General features: G+C 50.2%; 1 protein-coding gene across 1 annotated transcript; it reads left to right on the top strand.

Moving 5' to 3' along the window:
* Positions 1-8,261: 8,261 nt before the first annotated feature.
* DRD3 (dopamine receptor D3) lies at positions 8,262-20,362 on the top strand. The gene is made up of 6 exons (XM_009485889.2): positions 8,262-8,543; positions 15,271-15,383; positions 16,609-16,751; positions 17,887-18,083; positions 18,970-19,315; positions 20,166-20,362. The coding sequence occupies exons 1-6, from the start codon at positions 8,262-8,264 to the stop codon at positions 20,360-20,362; spliced, it is 1,278 nt and encodes a 425-aa protein (XP_009484164.2).
* Positions 20,363-21,456: the final 1,094 nt, after the last annotated feature.

The following is a 21,456-nucleotide window of genomic DNA, read 5'->3' on the forward strand; positions in this document are numbered from 1 at the left end:
AAGATGCAGTTCGGAACAACACCTTAAATGGCTCCTTGTCTTCTCCTGCACTTCAGGGATACAGAGTAGAAAACCAGGGAGGTAGCAGCAGGTCCCACCATTTGCTGTCCCAGCAGACAGCCCAGCATAAAGGTATACATTGAAAAGTTCACAAGAAACCATAGGTAAAGCAGATTTCACTGAGGCAGGTAGGTGAGTAGGACTTAGGGCAGGTAGTTGAAGGGGTGCAGGAGAGAAAGGGGAGGTCTGCAAGGAGGTTTGACTTGGAGGCAGACAGGAAGCACAGAGAGAGATTTCAGTTCACAGCCAGGGAAAAGTGTAAATGCTACATCTACCCTAGCAATTTTTCACTTGAGATCATTTCGTGGTGTGTCTGTATATAGCAGCTGAAGTACCTCTGAAAGCTATAATGAAGAGTACCAGAACACAGTCTAATTTCTTGGCTCACTGTGCGGGCTATAATTTTGTCAGTCTTGCCTCAGCTCACTGTTCTTGGTGCTTTTAAGTAAAAATGGTTCAGATGTTTTTAGCTTCATTTCTCTTTTAAGAAAACATGGTTCGTGCCATCATGCCCTCTCTCTGGCCCTTAGCAAAGATTTTGAGCCCAGTAACCCCAGCCTGACAGCGAGAGTAGCAGCAAACCAAAAGAGGATGACATTAGTCCAAGCCCCACACAAACTAGCAGCATGAGGAGGAGAAAGGCAGCAGACCGGGCTCTGCTGCTGCCTGGTCTCCACAGTGAGCTGCTGTGCTTGCTGGGATAACTCTCCCACTCAGCCAGGGAGAAAGAGGAGCAGCCAGGGTTACCATGCTGGGAGGAAGGCAGAGGTCTCAAACCCATGAGAGGGCAGACCTACTCCTCTCACGGCTCCTGAAAAAACTAATTTCTGAAAAAAGTGGAAATTGGGTCTTCTGTTGTCTGTCTTAAAATAGAAGCTAAATCTCCTGGAGCATTCTTGCTCTATTCATGGGTCACCCTGGCTCAGGACTACAAAGTCAAAATTTGGCAGAGGCAACACTCTTGTGTGAGGCTTAAGTGTTTGGTGTGTGTTGTGGGGTACATGGGCATCTCGGCCAGAGGCAACTAGGACACTCCAAGTCCTCGTAGGAGGCATGGTACCTCCCAGCATCCTCCCCAGTGACACGGATGTCCGCCAGTCAGTCACACCACAGTCTGGAAAGGAGAGGTGGCCAGAGCCAGAAAACACCCTGTGGGGTGTCAGCACCATGCCACCCAAAGCGAGAGGTGTCTCTAGGTGGACACTGGGGCCAGAGACCAGTCAGTGACAGGAGAGAGCCACAAACACCCCTTTCAAATCGCCTGCATGCACATGTGTGTGCACGCAGCCTCTTACCTCAAACAGGAAAAGAGGCTTAAAAATTCCTGCTAGCTGTGAGACGAGCATATTGCTGTGACCAGCGGTGAGAAAAACCAAGAGGTCAGAAAACCAGCCCAAACACCCCAGAGCCATGGGCGCCAGACAGCCAGGCTTGAGCAGTAATCCCAGGTGTAGGATAGAAAGCATCAGTACTGTTACTGATAATGCCAAGACCCCAAAAGCCCTTTAGGATGGAGGAGGTGTGAGGGAAGAGGGGCACAGGCACCACAGAAAGAGCTGATGCTGCAGCAGACCTTTGCTAAGGAGGGATCCTGTTTGCTGAGGATCCGCAGGCTGAGACAGAGGGGAGGAATGGGAAAAGGAAGGACACCGGCTTGAGGAGCAAATGTAGCTTTAGCATTTGTGTTTGGCTCATAGAACCCCTCCTCCAGTTCAAATGGAGCAACTGTTCCCATAACCAGTCCTGCCTCCAGCAGGGCTTTGCTCCCTTCCAGCGACGGAGAGCCGTCCAGTGCAGAAGGGGCAGTCACGCTACCCGAAGAAAACCCACACACCCCCTCCCTGCCCCCAGATGCAGCTTCAACAGGCGCCTAGCAATAACCAGCCTTTCTGAGATTTAGGGCCGCTTCGATAAATGGCTTGACAGCCCCAGGTACTGAAAGGTGCCTCATGAGAGGGCATGGCAAGAACCCCAGCAGCACAGTCCATCACAGACCAGACAGGTTCATTTTCTGAGGTAGGAAGGAGGGACAGAGGTAACGACAGCCCTGCAGCTCCACAGCTTCTTTGCATGAAAATGTGAATGGGTTTCCCTGCAGAGCAGAAGAGTACTTTTGAGCATCAATGCCCTTTTTCTCACATATGCATTGGGCCTCCAGCATTCTTCCTTCCCTGTCTCCTGGAACTACTCCACCTGGCCAGCCGAGCCCCTTGGGCTCCATGTGCAAAGTGCAGCGTGGAACTCGTGGGGAGGGACCACAAGGTGAGGTACGGCCGTATGATCCCCTGGCCCCCTCCACAGCCCTTCCTCTGTCAGGCGTCCCTGCAGAATTCACCCTTCTCATTTTTAAGACCCCTATCTCCTCTCCTCATGAGTAGCAGCGATTGCCCGAGACTGGATGCAGAAGAAAATAAACTGCAGCAGGGTCTGTGCTTTCACATGAAAAACACGAGTTCTAACACAACCAAAATTTAAAGAAAGGAAAATAGGATCAAAATAGTAATTTTAGAGAGGGGTTTGGTGGGATGCTGGCTTTATCCAATCAGCCTGCTTTGTGATATGCGAAGCCTGAAGTCCCAGTTCTGCCTAACAGAGAGAGCTCCTCTACCCCAGATTATGCCTTAGGTGAAGCAGAAGGACTTGGACCTGAAAGTCTCGGCCTAATACCTAACCACCGGTTGGGAAAGAGAGTTGTTATGCTACCACATACCCTTGTAGTAATATTATTTTGCTGTATAAAATTGGCTGCGGGTGTGATTTAAACAACAAACATTCCCTGCGGGCTAAGCTCCCATTGCTGTGTGCTGTGCAGGTTCAGGATGTGCCACCTCTTTCCAGACTGCCGGAAGAGGGAACAGGGAGGGTAAAGGCTGAGCAGGAGGGAATCAATATCGGCAGGATCTGAATCTCCTGTGAATTTTATTTGGCATGAGCTGTGGTAGCTTCCTCCCATTTCTCCAAGGAGTATCTACTCATTCTGCAAGCTGCTGTGCATACATTATCCTGAAGCTGCTTGAGTTCCTTTTTTGTCGCCGCTGCAAAAACAAGTGAGTTCTGTAAAAAATTTAAAGCAACCAAGGCTGAATAGACATATCTTGCTGAGATGGTATGGGTATGAACTTAAGTTTCATCAGAAGTTTGCAGGTTGAGCCAGCCAGGAAAGCTCTGTTTACTTTACATCCAGTGGGCAAGGTTATTTTCATGGCAGCATCGGATAATTCAAGTTGGGAAGGGTCCTCTGGAGGTGTCTAGTCCAGCATCCTGCTCTAAACAGGGTCAACCATGAGGTCAGATTAGGGCTTTGTCCAGTCAGGTCTTGAAAACCTCCGTGGATGCAGAGTATTTTAACAATACTCATTGTCAGGGGGGCATCCTGGCTTGCAGGATGGGTGATGAAAGGTTTATTCCACCTGAGCAGCATGTATTAGACACTGCACATCAAACACTGGCTGTAGTGACAGCAACCGTGGTGTGAAAGCGCAACAAATACCATTTGCAAACAATCCTTTAAGCTGCAGGAGTGCGGGGGACTAGCAACCCAGCAGAGATGGCAAGGTGGAGAGTGAGGAGCTTGCGAAGGAGCAAATAGGAGTGGTGAAGGACAAATAGGCTGGGTGAAGCTGCCAGAAGTTTGGGAACCGGACAGGATGCTGACACTGTGGCTAGAAACTGAAGGAACATGAGCACAGGCTGGAGAGAGAGACACAAGGGAACAGGAGTGTGCAAACACTCACTGGACAAACTTAACCCAGAGGAACATTGGGACTGACGGGCAAGGAGATGGGGGAAAATTAAGAGGGAACACTGAGATTTATCCAAGTTATTTGAAATTTTTCCCAAAGAGTTTGGGGACACATAGGACTGAAAAGAAGAAAAAAAGCCTCTGCTGAGGACGGGTGGGAGGGCTCCCCCCCTTCCTTGACTGTTCCAGGCACAGTTAGCAAATGCAATTCCCTGAAGGTGAGCCATATGGGACGAACGACAGCAGAAGTTCAACTGTACACATACAATATAAGTACAGTAAATGTAGTCTGTGTCACACCGTTTTGGAGCTCCCAAGGGGACAAAGGGGCTATAGAGCCCTTCATGAGTCATTTGGTCTATAGCCTGGCAGCTATATCCTCCACCAAGGACACCTGCGAATGTGTCACCTCTGGGGACTAGGCAGTGAATCATCACACTCACCCGGTACCATCCACTGACCTGCCTTGGGGTAGTCACGGCCTTGGTTAAATGCGTTGGCGTTGAGTAGCCCCCATCAAGTCCTGTATGGGCACTTCCACCATCCCCAGCCAGGCTAAAGCCGGTACTCTCACACCCCTCACACCTCATGGGTACGAAAACTCTCCACAGCACTTCTCCCTCCTACTACCCTTGCCCACAAAGAGATTGGCTTGGATAGCTGCAATCAGGAGAGACAATCCAGGCAGCCAGAGTCCCAAGGCACGCTCGTTAAGGTAACTAAGTTCTTAAAAATAAATGAATAAACTCTGCTCTGCACAGTGTCTCCTCTAAGAAGAGACAAGAGATAACTTGCCCACCTACAAGCTAGCCCATGGCCACCCTGACCAGAGGGTGCATGAAGGTGGAGATCACTTTCCCTCCTCCCTGCTGGGGCCGCAGTGCTGCTCCTGCAACTCTTGCACGCCTGGGAAGGGAAACCTCAGCCCTGCAGCTGAGCTTCCTGCACCCTTGTGACAACCCACAGCGAGCCCCACTTGCTGTGCCAGAGATAACGGTGGGCACAGCCCAACCCTGGCACCATTCGTACCCCAAGAGCCCTCTGGCATCATCTGTACCCCACGGAGCCCTCCCAGGGACACAGTCCAAGAAGAACTGGGCCTCAGACACCTCAAGAGAAGCTGCGTCTCGGAGAGAGTGGTTGTAGTCATGCCCTGGCCATGGTAGCTGCGGTGCCTACAGGCAGTGGTCCCAGGAGAAGGACGCTTCCCCAGCATCACTCTGCCTCCCGGCTTCCTCCCTGGTTACCCAGCGCTCTTGCATCTCATGTTTAAGGTAGTTTATTTAAAGATTTTTTTAAAATTCCTTTTTAAAATCCTCTCTACTTGGATCATTTTTTTAAACTAACAATTTTCTAAGTGCGAACTTTGTACCCTGCAGTGTCTCCCGAAGGGGTTTGCCTGTTTGCCCGCAGCTCCGGCCGAGGCATCTCCCCCGGCTCCGCCGCAACACGGGCGCTTCGGGGCCAAGGGCACGGCCCGGATTTTGGGTTCCCAGCTCTCCACTTCGCCCCCAGGCAGAAGCAGGTCAGTCCCCCAGCAAAGCACACCCTCGGCTGCGGCCCTTGGCTCCAAAATTGGCCAAGACCCCTCCACCAGGTCTCTTTGGGAGAGGGGCAACCCCTCGGGCACTTGAGGACGGGAGGGGGAGCGCAGCCCCCGGCCCCGCTGCCCCCTCCCCGGGCACCGGGGGGTCCCGGCCCGCCGCCGCCGGCGGGGCAGGGGCGGGGGCGGGCGGGGAGGAGGCGGCCAGCCCGGCCCCGCCCCGCGGCTCCGCGCCGGGAGGGCGGCAGGAGGCAGCGGGCCGGGCCGGGAGGCGGCGGGACCTGCACCGGGACCGGGACCGGGACCGGGACCGGGACCGGGACCGGGACCGAGCCCTGCGCGGCGGCGGCGGCGGCGGCGGCGGCGCCACGGCCCGGCGGGCCGGGGGTAAGTCCCGATTTGTGCCCCCCCGCTCCCCTCCCGCCCGGTGCCGGCGGTCCCCTTCCCCGCAGTCCCCCGTGTCCCCCCCCGCCCCGGGTTTCCCCAGTACCCCTCGTCCCCCGCGGCATCGGGGGCACGGCGGGGAGCGGCGGAGCTGCCGCTGCCCTTCGGGTGCGGGAGCGGCGGGTGCGGAACAGCGCCCGCAGCCGGAGCCGGAGCCGGACCCAAAGCCGCGGCCACGCCTGGACCCTGCGCTCGGACCCCGGACCCCTCCCCTGCACCCTGCACCCCACGCCTGAACCCGCGCCCGGACCCCACCATCCGCACCGGGACCCGCACCTGGACCCCTCCGAGGCTGAGACCCACGGGAGGAGCATCCCCGCTTCCCCTTCCATCTGCTCGTCCCCACGGTAGTGACCCTTGTCCTTGCCGCAGCTCGCTGCCTGGGTGCCCTGGGTGGTGGGTATCCTGGTACCCTGGTGTGCCTGTACCCCTGTGTCCCGGTACCCTGGTGTCCTGGTGTGCCTGTACCTCTGTGTCCTGCCACCCCCATATGCGGATATCCCTGGCACACCAGTATCCCGGTACCCTGGCACACCAGTATGCCGGTACCCTGGCACACCAGTATGCCGGTACCCTGGTACTCGCCTGGTTTGGCTGGACCCTGGCCACGGGCAGAGTGAACAGGGCCAGGGGGATGTGCAGCGGTCCAGGGCTGGGGGGCCTGGCAGGGCTGGGGATGGGGAGCTGGCAGGGATCCTGGCAGGGAAGATTGGCCTCCGGGTGAGAGTCGAAAATAGTGCTTTAGGATATAAGGGGCAGGAGACAGGGTGGGAAACCTGCAGGCAAACTGTGTAATGCGGTGCCTTAAGCCTTTTGGTTATATTGTGCGTGATGTTTTGTTCGTTCCCTGTCGTGGCTTTGCTTATCAGCTAGGCAGCTGCTTAATGTAGTTTTTTTCCAGTGCTACAGAACTAGCCTTTCACGGCCCCAGACAATACAGTTTTCCCAGAGCGGGAGCTGTGTCGGTGCAGGGGACGCTGCAAAATGAGTCCTGTCTTTGGGTGGCTGCAGCTGAACTGTTTCATGAACAACCTGTCCTGGACTCGGCAGCAGCGCTCACGCTACGGGAAATCCTTCAGATCCAGTGGAAGGCTTAACTTCTTTGTCAGGGGCAGGCAGAAGAAAGGAGAGAGAAGGAGAGACAAGCACAGGTGCTTGCAGAGAGCACATTTGCCATAAAAGATTGTTTCACCTCTATCCCGAGGGATCTGTGTTCACGGGACAGAGGAAAGTTCAGTTTCCACCTCATTCAGCCCTTGTCCTCTCCCAACTACAAACCAGCAGGAGCAAGTGACACCAGTTTTAAAGGATGAATATATGCCAGGGGGCTGGAGCAATTTATACCTATTGCACAGCTACTCTTCCAGGAGTGTGTGCATCACAGATGCTGCTGTTCAAGGGGTGAGGTGGAACAAGGAGTGATATTTATACCATCAGCATTGCAAGGTTTTGTCCTTGCCTTTCGTACCTGTCATATTGATGATGAGTTCAGCGATGGGGGCACTAGCAAAGAAAGAAAAAAAAATTGGATACAAGCAATTAAATGTCACAGAACAACCCTGGGACAGCAGCCTTCATATACCTGGAAAAAATCACCCTCCTTCTAAATCAAGGAAGGGTAGGTTCTTGAGCACAATCACAAATCCATTGTAAGAAAAAGAAATGCAGAGTACCCTGCAAGCATCCTTCCATTATTTCATCCCAAATGACAAGCTGATTTGCTCTTCAGCACAGGAAGTGCATCTTCTGGCCAGGCATGGATAACACAGAGCACAGTATGGATGAAATGGGGGCAGCACTGAAAGTGAAGCTTTGGCAAGGCAGGCAGGGCTGAAGCGGAGTGTTGTTTGACCAGAAGGCCTGCAACAGAAACACGGTGCAGGAAAAAGAGTAATTCAGTAGGTGGTGCTTACTGCCAGGCGGCCAGGGTTCAAGGGGCTACTTGGGCACTGCAGGTGCAGTCTCTCAGCCAGGCTGCCGAGCAGTTGAGTGCTTGAAGTTATTGAAGACATTTTTTGATGAGGGAAGGGGGAGGGTACTTCCCAGAAGAAAAGATACTAGGTCCAAGCTGCTGGGCAAGACCTAGTTTGGGTAACTGCGTTGGGTCTTCCTCAGTGCTACAAACTGTTATCTTTCAGACTGCGCTCTTGCCCAGCTGATTTGTACTGTGGTATGACTTTGGTGCATCTTAAAACCATTGCCTCCTTCCATACAGCTGCACCTTTCAGATGCACACAGGAGGTGAAATCTTGCATTTCTTTCTTGGCTTAGATTCAATGAAAAACAAAACAGGCCAAGCAAAACTTTACATAAAGCTCTGCCTATATATGAGCAGAAAAAAAGACCTCTATAATTGGCTTGAAGTAGCATTCGTGAAGGAAGTATGAAAGTCGCACACCATCCACAAAAGGTACTGTTCTCCAGAATTACTGTGATTTCCAGTCATCTCTTTCTCTTTGCAGCAGCATCCCCATGGCCCTCTTCACAAGAACCAGCAGTCATCCTAACACCACCGACCCCATTCCCTGTGGGGCGGACAACACTACAGAGTCTGACCTGCCACACTCACATGCCTACTACGCCCTCTGCTACTGCATCCTGATTTTGGCCATCATCTTTGGGAACGTGCTGGTCTGCTTAGCTGTGCTGAGGGAACGCACCTTGCAAACCACAACAAACTACCTTGTGGTGAGCCTGGCGGTGGCAGACTTGCTGGTGGCTACTTTGGTGATGCCATGGGTGGTGTACCTGGAGGTGAGTACATCTTAGGAAAGATTAGCAGAATTGAACCGCAGTACGAGCTCACTGGTGTTAGTGCACGCTCTCAGGATAGGCCAGCTCTGGTACAGATAAAGTCCATTCACATTTTAACCCCCCAGCTAGCTTTGGGGCACTTGTGGGGTGGGTGGCAGCCCACAATGTCACACAGGTGGCCCTCATAGGCTGGACACATGCCGGACAAACGCACCACAGTCCCACCCATCAGCAGATACCCTGAACCTTGTTCTTCCTGGCACAGCACAGCCTCTCTGAGCTTCAATGGCAGCTGGGCTACAACCAGTAATGTAGATTGTGGGTTCTGATGTGCTAATACCACTTTCACCTGAGCGTTCTTGAAGCTGACTCCATCAGCCAGAAGGGTTGCCGGTAAGCATCATGATGATTCAGGAATGGCAGGGGAGGCAATAGGGTGGAAATATCTTATAGGAACTCATCTTAGAGCCCAGATCAACTCCTATTCCTGCTGGCCAGAAAACAAGCGAGGGCAGTCAAATCCTCGTCTCCTGTGGAGTTTAAGAGCCTTAACATCCATGATCATAGAATCATAGAATCATAGTTAGGTCAGCTCCAAGCAACGTTCCCCAAGCAGGCTGACAAAGAGATGAAGCTGAAGAACATGCTCCAAAATTTCTTTACGTCATGTGAACATTTTCACAATAACTTCAAAGGACTCATCAAGCCCTGGGGGGGGTCTCATTTTTCATTTCCCTGATCTTTGCACATTGGCCAGTGTAAAAATGTACTGGCATGACCATGCATAGTACAGACAACACCACCAGATATAGGGCAGCAAAGATGGAAGCCAAATGCCCCCACACTATGGCAAAATCCTGAATTACTGAAGCCAGTCCTGGGGCAAATATTTTTATTGAAGTAAATACATGAAGGTATGCTACAGCTGACATTTTTATCTGTTTTCTTCAGTACTTTTACACTAATTCACAAAAATTGGTAGGTCTAGAAAAATTAGAGCGAACATCTATCAGCCGTAAGCTTTCAGCTGAGCCTTAGTACCCTGTTCTCATGCTAACAGAAACATAATAAGCCTCTGAGCCATGATCTCGTTGAAGCCTCATGCTCTTTCTGTAAGGGGCAAGCTGGGATCAGGCTGAAGGGTAGGGTAAATATTCTGCTGGCAGCTGCCCACCTTTGGCTGACCTCTTTCCCGCAAAACAAAGCAGAAGCAGAGAGGGATTTTGACTTGTGCATATGGACTGTGCAGTGCATGAACAGAAAGTAGGACAAGACAGGACAACACCAGCAAATGCCCAACCTACTATGCAGGTACAAGGAGATTTGATCAAGTAGCAGGGGACTGGCAGTAGCCTACAGACCTCCTCTGCCACCGGAGTATGTTGAATAGGCAACACAGCTCTAAGCTTTGGCACCCAGCCTAGGCATTTCCCTTGTGTTAATCCAAGCCAGTCTCCCAAACTGTGCCCACTGCAGTCTCAGCAAGGCTATAATTAAGAGAAATTAAGGGTTTTCTCTGTGTATAAGCATTATTAATAAGGGCATTGACGGTTAATTATTTATGTATAGCATCTCTGTGGAGTGAAAGAACAAAGAGAGTACCATGATAACTGCATGTGTGATCATGTTCCTAATGAAGTCAGTAGCAACATTTAGACAAATCTGGGTGGAGCGGTCCTGGAGCTGGCCTACAGGATGTGTACAGCTCAGTTGTGTTACATCGAATGATTAAAAAGCAAGGAGTAAGAGTGTGTGTGGGGAAGCCATCCCAGCAAGTCAGAATTAGGCTCTGCAATTTGATTGCAACTAAAAAATATTGTTAAAAGTAAAATTTTATTTCAGACTGGAATAGTCCATCACCTCAAGTGTATTCCAGTCTTTAATGAAATCACAGTATGCTCTGCATTAGAAAAGATTTAGCACTTGCTCTTGCTATGGACAGGGTGGGACTGAGGCGCATCTGTGAAGCAGCCTCTGCCTCCACGCAGTACTGTGGTCGTGATTTGTGAGCACAACAGTATGTCCGTTCCCTAGTTGTGTTTGCAGACCATTCAAGATTCATTTCCATCTGTGGAGCTTGGATAATCAAAGTAGCTGATCCTAGAGTCACCCAAACAACAGGGAGAAGAACCCACACACATCCCAAACCCAACCTACCACTCCCAGCATTGCGCAGTATCTCCTAGAGAACTAGGCTGTAGGACTCCAGCAAGACTAAGATTTAAAAAACAGTCCAAAAAGCCCCGAAGTTGTTTAGATATTTGCTGCTGTTTATGGATCAGTGATGCTACCAATGAAGTGAAAATGGCATCATGCTTCAGTACACTATGGGCCTGGAAATTGCCAAGAAATCATTCAGTCCCCAAAACCGTGTACAATACCTATTCATCTACTGAATGTTTGCCAAACCCGACATCTGAGACCTGGCCATTATTTATGGAGAAGCTAAAGGTGGATGAATACCTCAGATTTAAATGTCACTTGTGAACTTTGTGCTTTACACTCAATTTTTAGAGCCATCTGTGGCCTGGACCTTCTCCATGAAATTTGTCATTTTATCAGTCATGCAGACCAGAACTGCCTCTTTCTGAGAAGTCTTTTGGGAGGCTGTGACAGAGCAACAATAGGAACATTTTATAACCTCAAAATCCTCATCTCCACCTAATGAAGTTTCTGGCACAAAAATGCTATTCAACATTGTGTCTAGCAATTTTCTGGGGTCAACAGGTAGGTCTAATATACCAGTACTGCTACCCCAGTTCTTTACTGACCTCTGATGCTGTGGCTGGCACAACTACTGAAGCTCACCAAGGTTTCTAAGACAGTGGCATTAGGGTGTCCTGCCCACTGGAGTTTGATGGCATTAAATACCATCATGCCTTATAGTCATCATATAAATGGAGGAGGACATTTAGCACCATGGCCTGGAGCATCCTTCTCGGTCTTCTCACAACATCCAGTTCTACCTCCAAAGAGGAAAAAAGCTTCAGAAGATGATTGTCACTGAGGTCCAGTCTGCAGCTCTGCTCAGAGCGTGTGAGAGTAATGCTGTCTCCTTTTCTGTGGCTCTCACACCAGAGCAGCAAGACCTACAACTGCTCTTTGAGCTCGGGGAGCTCGCCAGACTGCCATCAAAGGGAGGACAGGCAACTGAGTTACTGCAGCTCAGCAGTTCACCGCTTGTCAGCAGGCCTGACCGCACACGTGCTCTTAGTTACTCCTGCCATGCAAAAACAAGCAGCCATTTCACAGCTGCAGGGAGCTAACACCACCCCCAAGAAGAATGCTCTCTTAAACACAAAACACTTAAGTGAGCATGCTTAGATGCACCGCTGCTTACACACCTGTCATCACCTGATGCAACTTCATGTTCATACTTTCCCATCCATGTACTCCTCAACACAGCATCATCATACACACCTGATTTACAGAGAATCTTTTGTTTATTTTTAAGGAATCAGGAGGGTGGTGGATTTGTATAACTTTATGAATGCACAATGTTGGTTTTTTTTTTTTTTAAACTGGAAGACTTCCTGTAGGGTTGGAAAGTTAAAAATAATAATACCGCAATTTTGTGGATAAAGCAGACTGGTCATCAAGAAAGATGAGGTGAGAACCTGACCTGAATAGTCTATAGGGAGCTCTAGCATTGTCTTTGACAGAGCCAGGCTTTCATCCTGGACTCTATTCCCACTTCTGCTGCACACGCACTGAGTGGTAATGAGAGATTGTATCAGCTCATCTCTCTGTGGTTTCCTCTCATCAGCTGTAGGAGAATAATATTTGACCATCCACCTCACCCAGGCAGTTGTGAGGATTCATTCAATTAATATCTGTGATCTGCTTTGAGATTTCCTGGACAAAAGACACCAGAGGGATAGAGAACGGGTACCCTGCCAGCACATGAAAACCAGAAATGCACACTAGCAAGTTCTAGCTGCTGAAGCAAAGGTGAGCAGAACAGAGCAATAAAAGGAAGAGCAGAAATAGAATTTAAAAAATTATGAACAAGGCCTATAATAAAAAGGCTCTTCTTCATTGTTAAATTCTGGAATAAATTCTGGGTTCGCATACCCCACAGGTAAATATTAACTACTTCACCAACTTCAGCAGAGCTACTCCCCATTTTAGAAGTTGTGGTTGGTGGAAGTGAGGATGGGTTTTAAGCCCCAACATTTTGATCTGTCAAGCATCTTCTTAATACAAGCTATAGCTTAGTATGCAGGTGGTGTGATCTGAATGCATCATCCTGAGAGGGTTCACTTCAGAGCCATTCCCACCACCACCTTCTTCAGTTTTAATGGTTCACATTCTTGGGCTTAGCATTTGAATGTGCTCAGGACCTTGGAAACTCCCTCAGTTAAATGGTTGCACATCTGCTGGGCTAGCGGCAGCTGGCTTTCATGCGAACACCTGGCACCAGCTCCTGGTGAAATATTCTTCAGACTCCACAGATCACACAGACACAGCATCTCATTTTGCCTCCAACTACAGAAACACCCCTTACTGGCTCCCACTGCAAAGGCTTCCAGCACTTATAATTTTTTTTATATTTTGAGGTGGTCGAGCAGATCTCAAAATCTTCAACTAAAGCAAAAACGTGGTGTGGGGTTTCTTTGAAAACTGAATCTACCTATTCAGGTCCCTAATTTCAGAGGGACAACCTTCAGTTTGCACATCGTGTAGCCCACCTAATTTTGCAGAAAAGCTCTAGCAGTTTGGTGTGGTTTGGGGTTTGTTTTTTTTTTTTCCCTTTGCTTGCTTTTTTTAAAAGAAAAAAAAAGAGCCCCACATGTATCAGAGAACTGAAGATGAAAGCACAGTTCCCTACTGCATTTTGCAAGCCAATTTCCATTTGTCTCCCCTGCATGCCTTCAGAGGCAGGGGGCCTAATGGAAGACTGCCTCGTTCAGTACCTGACTTCTGACACGTAGCAGCTGGGTCCAGCAAAGAACACCCTAAAGACACAGCTCACCTCAGCGAGTTTCTGTGCCCATGTGTGGGAATGTTGGCACAATCAAAACCACTGAAATTTCTCAGGATTATTTCTTAAACAACTCTGAAAACAACTTGCACAGAGTGAGTTCTGTATTTATACAAGTGCTTCTCTCTGCAGGGAGCCGCATCCTTCCTAGGCATTGACACTTGCTGCAGGGTTGACCCACTGTCCTAGAAGCCAAGTTACTTGTGGCACCCTCTCCAGCCTGATCTGGGATGGGTATTTTTGAGTGGGTCTTGAAAACCTCCAAGGATGGAGCCTGCACAGACTCACCAAGCAACTGGCTCCACTGCCTCCTGTCCTCATGGTCAGAAAGTTTACCTTCATAACCAGTTTGTGCCTTTCTTCTTTCAACTTATGCCTATTGCCTCTTGTCTTCCCACCACGCACTGCTGTGAAAAACCTGGCTCCATCTTCTCAGTAACCTGGTTCCAACTTTCTTAATAACCTCCCACTAGGCACTAGGGGACTGCTGTTAGCTCCCCCGCCCCGAAGCCACCTCTTCTCCAGGCTGAGCAAGCCCTGTTCCCTTAGCTGCTCCTCACAGGACAAGTGCTCCAGCCCCCAGGGACTGTCCTGGTGGCCCTCCGCTGGACTTGCTCCTCTTTATCAATGTTGTTCCTGTACTGGGGCCCCAAAACCAGATGCAGTACTCCAGATGTTGTCTAAATGTAAGCAGAGAGACCAGGAACTACTGCCAGTTCCTGATAGCTTCCCAGGATCCAGCTGAACCGGCAGGATCTACGGGGTTGAAGGCTAAAATCCAGGCTGTCTGCAAGCAAGGACTTTCCTCCCTCTTTCTCTCCTAACCCTCTTCTCCAACCAGCGCAGCATTAGATTTGTTTGCTGTACTTATCCAATGGGCTTATCTGTTGGAGGGCAGGCTGCTTCCTTGTTCATCTCCTACAAGGAGCAGGTGCTGAGGCAGACCACCTCGCTCGGAGTCAGGCTATCATCCCAGCCCTGAGGAGAGCAGTGCCACACAGTGCTTGGAACATATTGTTGTCCACCGAAAAGGTCGTTGTCAACCGAAAAGGTCATTGTCAAGCACCTGATGGCTGGGCCAAAAAATGCATTTCTCCATCACAAAGATTGGCCACAGCTAAGCTTTCACAATTACACACTTCAGATTAAAAGTTCAAAACAACCAGAACAAAAGCTCAGCATGGTAGCAAACCAAACCCCTTTATCCGAATAGCTTGTGAGTTCTCACTCAGATCTAATAAACAAAATCTGTAACTGAGATAAGGATCCAAATAACGTTTTGGAGAAGCCTCAGGTCTCTGTTTCATACATAAATGCATAAAATTTGCAGCACTTTTCCAGCCCACTGCCAGCCAGAGAACTCCAGCAGCTAAGCTGAGAAACACTTTCAGCCCTTAGATTTTCTCAGGTAATCCTTAATCAAAGGATACATACAGTGATATCAAATTTAAATCAATTTATCATGCTAGACCATAAGGGAGGGGATAGCTGCTATCTATTTCTTCACCCTGCCTCCCTCTGTAAGAGTAACTAAAGGGTTGAAATCAAGGTGTGGCTCCTTCTCCATGACCTGCCACTGTGTTATCTTGCACACAACATAGGTGCCTCAGTTTCCCTCTGCACACCACAGTGGACATGACCTCATATAGCTGTTGAGATACTTGGAGGAGAGCACCTCTTTATACCTAACTTCTCAGGACTCGGTGGAGAAAAAGGCTGACAGTTTTGTGGTTGCTGGTGCAGGTGACTGGAGGAGTCTGGACTTTCAGCCGCATCTGTTGTGATATCTTCGTCACCATGGATGTAATGATGTGCACAGCCAGCATTTTAAACCTCTGTGCTATCAGCATTGACAGGTGAGAGCCAACAGCATCCAGGGGGATAGTCTGGAGATGGGGGTTGGCCCCGTACCTCAGCATGGCAGGGACAAGGAAGTGGGGTTTGCACAGGCAGCATCGGTATCTTCAGGAACACAAACCACCCTGCAAGTCTGTCACTGCCACTACTGCTATTTAATATGGCTCTGCCCACCATGTGCTAGAAGATGTCTGCACTTAAGGGCAGAGAGGCACAAGCAATAAAACATCACCAGTAGGTAGTCAGCCACATCCTCATGCTTTCTGAACACAGAAACCAGAATTGGTCATCTAATTCCCATTGAGTCTCAAAGAGGGTTTCTCCTTCTGGAGACCTCATTCAAGAAGTTTTAATAAACAAAATCTTACCATATACATAGGGAGGGGTGAAGATTATTGCTGTGTAATCTTCAGCCTTGCACTGTTTTTCTGCATCTTAGAGCTCAGCCTATTTTAAGCAATGCTTAGGGCTGGGAGCCAGGACCTCAGCATACATGGTGCTGTTAGGACTGAGGAGTGGGGGAAGGAAAAAACACTGCATGCTGTACCTTTGTGATATGTGGTTCAAGGGTAATCTTATGAAGCAGCTTTCAATGCTGGGTTGGTCCGGTGTTCCTCCATGGGAATCTTTATCCCTGTTTCATTTTGGCTCTGTCCGCAAGGAGCAGCCCCCAGGCTGTCCTAAAGATGAGACTCCTGTGCCTCCCAAATCCTAGCCTTGCTGAGCTGCATCCCCTGGCGCACCCCAGCAGCTGAAGGCCCTGGACACTGGCCCGTGGGCAATCCTCTGGCTGTCAGCGAGGCCGACACCAGAGCGGGCAGCTGAGGCACAGAGCGTAGGAGGCTGTGGTTGCTCCAGACACCGCTCTTTCTCAGCAGTGCACATACAACCTTAGGGGCTTGAGGGATGGGGGTTTCCTGGGGTTTCTAGATCAACCTGGTATCCCAAACCTTGTAGCTTCACAATACCGGCGGTTCTGCAGAGCATATCTCTGCAGTGCTGCCAACTAACTCTGATTTCCTCTGTTCCTCCCCCCAACACCCTGCTTACCATTTCCACAAATTGCTGATCCCATCATCTGATCTTCTCTCCTTTCCTCTTCCATTTCTTCACCACGTTCACCATCATGTTCTCTACATGGCTTTCATTTCTCCTTTTAAAACCTGGTCCTTTTCCTCCCTCCATTCTTACCTCGCCTCTTTCTGGAGCTGGTTTGGTCCACAGATACACTGCAGTGGTGAAACCAGTTCAGTACCAGTACAGCACTGGGCAGAGCTCCTGCAGGAGGGTCTCTCTCATGATCGTGATAGTCTGGATGCTGGCGTTCGCAGTGTCGTGCCCTCTCCTCTTTGGCTTCAATACTACAGGTAGGTGACATCCCGAACAGGGAGGCGTTGGAAAGGGAGCTGCCCTGTGTATGGCCAGGTCATTTAACTTGGGTCCTGTAGATTTTCCAAGCTACAGGAGATTTTAGGGAACTGGAAAGCATACTATGAAGGGTGAGAAAAATCCCTAGTGCTGGAGAGCAGATATGCTGTTGTCTATAAACTTGCCATTTGCTCAGGCAGTCACTGACTATTGCTCTGAGGACAGACCTGCCTGCTTTACTGCCAAATCAATGCCCATCAAAGTGTCCAGGTCTACAGATCCCCCCAATCACTCACTCTGCGCACACAGAGCAAATCTCCAGACGTGCAGCACGTCCAACACCCCCCCCACCCCCAGACTTGCTGTATCTTGCTGATTATCAACAGGTCCAGACAGACGGTTTTAAATCTGATACATAACACTTTTCTAAACAGCAAGGACTGCATATTGGCACTGCTTGTGAGAAACCTCCTTCCCATCCAACTGGCCATCTGCTTCCTTGCCTAATCCCTTGAGGAGAGCAAATGATTTAGCCTCCTGCTTGGAAGCAGGTTGGTCTTTCTCCTTCCCCTCACCTCAGGCAGCCCATTCTCCCTGGAGGCAGAGGGGCAGGGGAGCCTTCCTACCCCCTGAGCCACAGGCAGAAGTCCTCTGCTCCCCATCCATCCTCTGTGCAGTGCCTGAGGTGAGAAGGGGACAGGGGGTGGAGAGTGCTGCTGTCCCCCACTGCCTGGTCCAGACAGATGGGTGTGAAGGCACACCTCTGCATCTAGACAGCTCAGAGGCTGTCAGAGGAATAGGAGAAAGGACAAAAAAAGGATCAGAGGATCCTCTGATAAAGAATGCAAATAGACATGGGAGAAGAGGGGAGAGCTGCTGGCCAGAAAAGCAGGCAGGTGCATGCTGGGTCATGCTAGATGGCCCTAGGTAGAGTCCATTTTAAGCATCAGTTAGGTGATGTGGGTAGGCCACAGTATAATTTGCAACAGAGACAGGAGATACTTGCACTCCTTAGACTGCCTTTTTCCACCGGCCACGTTTCGACTTGCTTTGCCAACACACCAGAGCCTCCTTGTACTAAACCAAAGCAGCTCAGCCGCTCCTCTCTCTCTCTCTCTCTCTCCTCCTCCCCAGGGGATCCCAGTGTCTGTTCCATATCCAACCCTATTTTCATCATCTACTCCTCTTTGGTGTCCTTCTACCTCCCCTTCGTGGTGACCCTGCTGCTCTATGTCCGGATTTACCTCGTGCTAAGACAAAGGCAAAAGAAGCGAACCCTCACCCGGCAGGGCAGCCACAGCGCCAGCACCAAACCGTGTTATGCACACAAAGTAAGACCCACATGAACACAGTAGGAGCTGTCAAAAAGGACAGGGCATGCATCATCTCTTCTCCTTAAAGGGTCAAAGCACAGAACAGAAAGCATAAGGAAGGGACATGGCATGTTTTCATCCCATCCCTCACTCATACACCATGATATTTGTGATGCAGAAGCTCCAGTTACATCCTTTTCAGCCCTCTAGAAAGAGGATGCTCCCTGTGTATCTCTGCCCTCTAGAAGCAGGCAACTAGAAAAGAGCACAGCCTACTTCAATATTTCTTCAGAGCAGGGCTTTTTCAGCCATGCAGAAGTCTGGCTAATTTCTTCATTTATTGATTTTAATGTCTCCATTTATTGATTTTTACTCTATGAAGCTTCGTTCTCAGGGCTTCACAGGCTTTAACCTAGATTATTTAAAAAAAAAATCCAACCCTCTTCATCTGACAGACTTAAGAGGTCAAAATGCTCATGGTGCACAGAGCATTTATTCCACTGACCTTTCTAGATGAAATATCCGCAACCATGGGAACCAGCACAATGGCTTGAAAGGGATCGCCTGGTCACGCATATCTGCTTGTTTTACCCATTTTCTCATAGTGAAGCTGCACTTTTAGGGTGGGGATGTTGAGGGGAGCAGGGCCAACACAAAAATACAAGTGAAAGGTTAGCAGAGCAGGTGTTTCAGCTCTTCTTGTTCTCATGCTTCTCCTTAGCGGGATGGAGGCAGAGAGTTGTCTGGTTCACCCCTCTGATAAGCCAAGGTCAGTCCAGAGGGTATGGTGCAAACCTAAGAAGCAAGTGGGGCTAGGATGACTCCTACCACTTTCCTTGTCATCCCTTGACCCAATGAATGGTTCGGATGGTTCCCAGTTCCTTTGTGGGATCCTCTTTTGCAGGAACACATGGAGAGAAAAGCTTTGCCAAACAGATGCCAAGGCACCTTTTCCCCCTGTCTCCCACTCAAATGCTCAGGCCAGGAGATGTCTACCAAAAGGAATTTGCTGACTGCCTTCAGCCTGCAGCGGTACCGCAGCTTCTGCCACGAGGCATCCCTCACCAAGACACCAGGGACTACACAACACAGCAGGCTGGAAGAGAGGAGGAAGAGTGCAAAGCCAGGACTGGAGGTACGGAGGATCAGCGATGGCAAAACCATCAGCTCTTTGAAGCTAGCGCACCAGCAGCCCCGGCTGATCCAGCTTCGGGAGAGGAAGGCTACACAGATGCTAGCTATTGTCCTGGGTGAGTGAGACCCACTCTGTCTAGTGGGGTGCCAGGGGTGATGGTTTGGGACTTGCAAGAGCAAGGAATCTCCTACTAAGGTATTGAGATTAAAAAAATGCAAGCCAGGCCCAGACTTCAGCTGTCACTGCTCCACAAACTCAGGAAAGACAACGGTGGGACATTTAGGGATCTAGGGTATGCTCTCAAATGTTGAGAGCCAAGTATGTTAGTGTTTTATTTGCTATGTTTTGTTACCCTTTTGTTTTAAATTAGTGGCCAACAAGCCCTGCTGGAGGGAGCAACAACCAACAACTTTTCTTTCCCTTTTTCTTTATTTTTTTTATTATTATTATTAAGCTGGAACAATCCTAAATTTCCATATATGCAGCAGCTCTTAGGCCCAATTACAGAAGGGGAAACTGAGGCAAGGAGGAGCAGAGGAACCAGCTCGGAGAGCTGGATAGAGAAGCCAGGAGACTGGTGCACCAGTTACCAGCCACGGTCACCAGACACACTACTTCCCCTCATTAACTCAGTAGTAGCAGGGAAACAATGCAGCCCTCAGCATTACTGATTAAAGCAGCTAAAGCAGCAGTCTTTCCCTCTAAGTTGTGGCCACTTGCTTTTGGCTGGCACCAGGTCACTTCTGAAGCCCCATCCATCCATTCACGTAACTGGTCCCAAGGAGCCTGAGCCCTGGCCAAGTCCCTCTGTGCCAGGAATAGACATCACCTTCAGCATTTACCAAATGCAGACATGAGCACGGAAATAGTGAGAGGATGGAGGGAGAGGGCACAAGTACAGGCCCCTTTCCAACTAGTTGCTCCTCTAAAGTCATGGATTGTTTTCTCCCTCCCTCTAAACCCAGGGGCATTCATAGTCTGCTGGCTGCCCTTCTTCTTGATTCACATCCTCAACGCCCACTGCCCATCCTGCCACGTGCCCCCAGGGCTTTACAGCGCCAGCACCTGGCTTGGCTACGTGAACAGCGCCCTCAACCCCATCATCTACACAACCTTCAACACCGACTTCCGCAAAGCCTTCCTCAAGATCCTCTGCTGCTGACCGCGGGGGCCGGCGCCGGGCTGCAGGGGCTGCAGTTTGCAGCAGACTCCTGGGATGGGGACAAGGCATGGGACCCTTCCCTCCCTCTGCTCTACACGCTGTGGGGAGTGATGCGCTCCCCTCGGCCGCGCGCGGTGGTGGTTGGCATGACGTGGTCATTGCCGACAGCCAGGCACCCTCTGCACCAGAGTGAAGAGCAGGAACACGCCCCACCTGCACGGCTGGTTTCCCACGCCGAGCCTCAACGCTCCTGCTTAAGAGACTACAAGTGCTTCCCACTTCTGGGGAGGGGGGGGGGAAGAAGACACAGAAGCAAACCAGTAAGTCCCTCAGCATTGGGCACAGCGGTGCTGAGAGGCAGACCCAGGCATGCAGCAGAAGATCAGCCATCGCTCCTGGGAGCTGCCAGGCTCGCAGAGCACACAGGACCCAAGCGGACAGCATCTCTCATCTCCCCCGCCGAGGTGCTGGGAATGCATTTGCCCTCCCACTGCTGGAGCCTCAGCCTGCAGAAGGCACCCAGCTCACGTGCAGCAGTCCTAATAAGAGGGCAGAACATGACCTCTTTGATAAGGATCCTGATCCCTTCGATCAGGAGCCAAGAGCAAAAATTCGGCAAGGAAACTTAGAAACGGAGCACTGATGGAGAAATGCCAACATCCCTGTTGTCTCCATCAAAAGGTTTGCCCATAAAACGGGATCAGTCTCAGTGCTTGAGAAAATTGCCCCAGTTGGCAAATGAAACCTTCCCCTGTGCTACCAGCTTGTGTTTTATTGCTCCCTGCAAGGTAGAGAGGTGGCTACCATCCCTCTGTTGGGTCAGATCGCATGAGAAGTGCAACACTATCACAGTGTCCCCTCTCTTCCTAATCCAAGGACCAGAGATAGATTGGCCACTACTTAACTACCACACACCCAGTCATCTACTGGGGCCACTAAATAATGAACAAGGCCTAGGATAGCTCCAATCATGGCTGCAATAGATTCAAACCTGTTTTTTCAGCTGGGGCAGGTTGCACGCACCCTGTCTCAAAACTTGTTCATGGTCTCTTTGGAACCAATCTCCGTTTGTGCTCCTCTCCTCGTCAGGAGCA

This window comes from Pelecanus crispus, chromosome 1 (genome assembly GCF_030463565.1).
Source record: "Pelecanus crispus isolate bPelCri1 chromosome 1, bPelCri1.pri, whole genome shotgun sequence".
In the NCBI taxonomy this organism is placed as follows: Eukaryota; Metazoa; Chordata; class Aves; order Pelecaniformes; family Pelecanidae; genus Pelecanus; species Pelecanus crispus.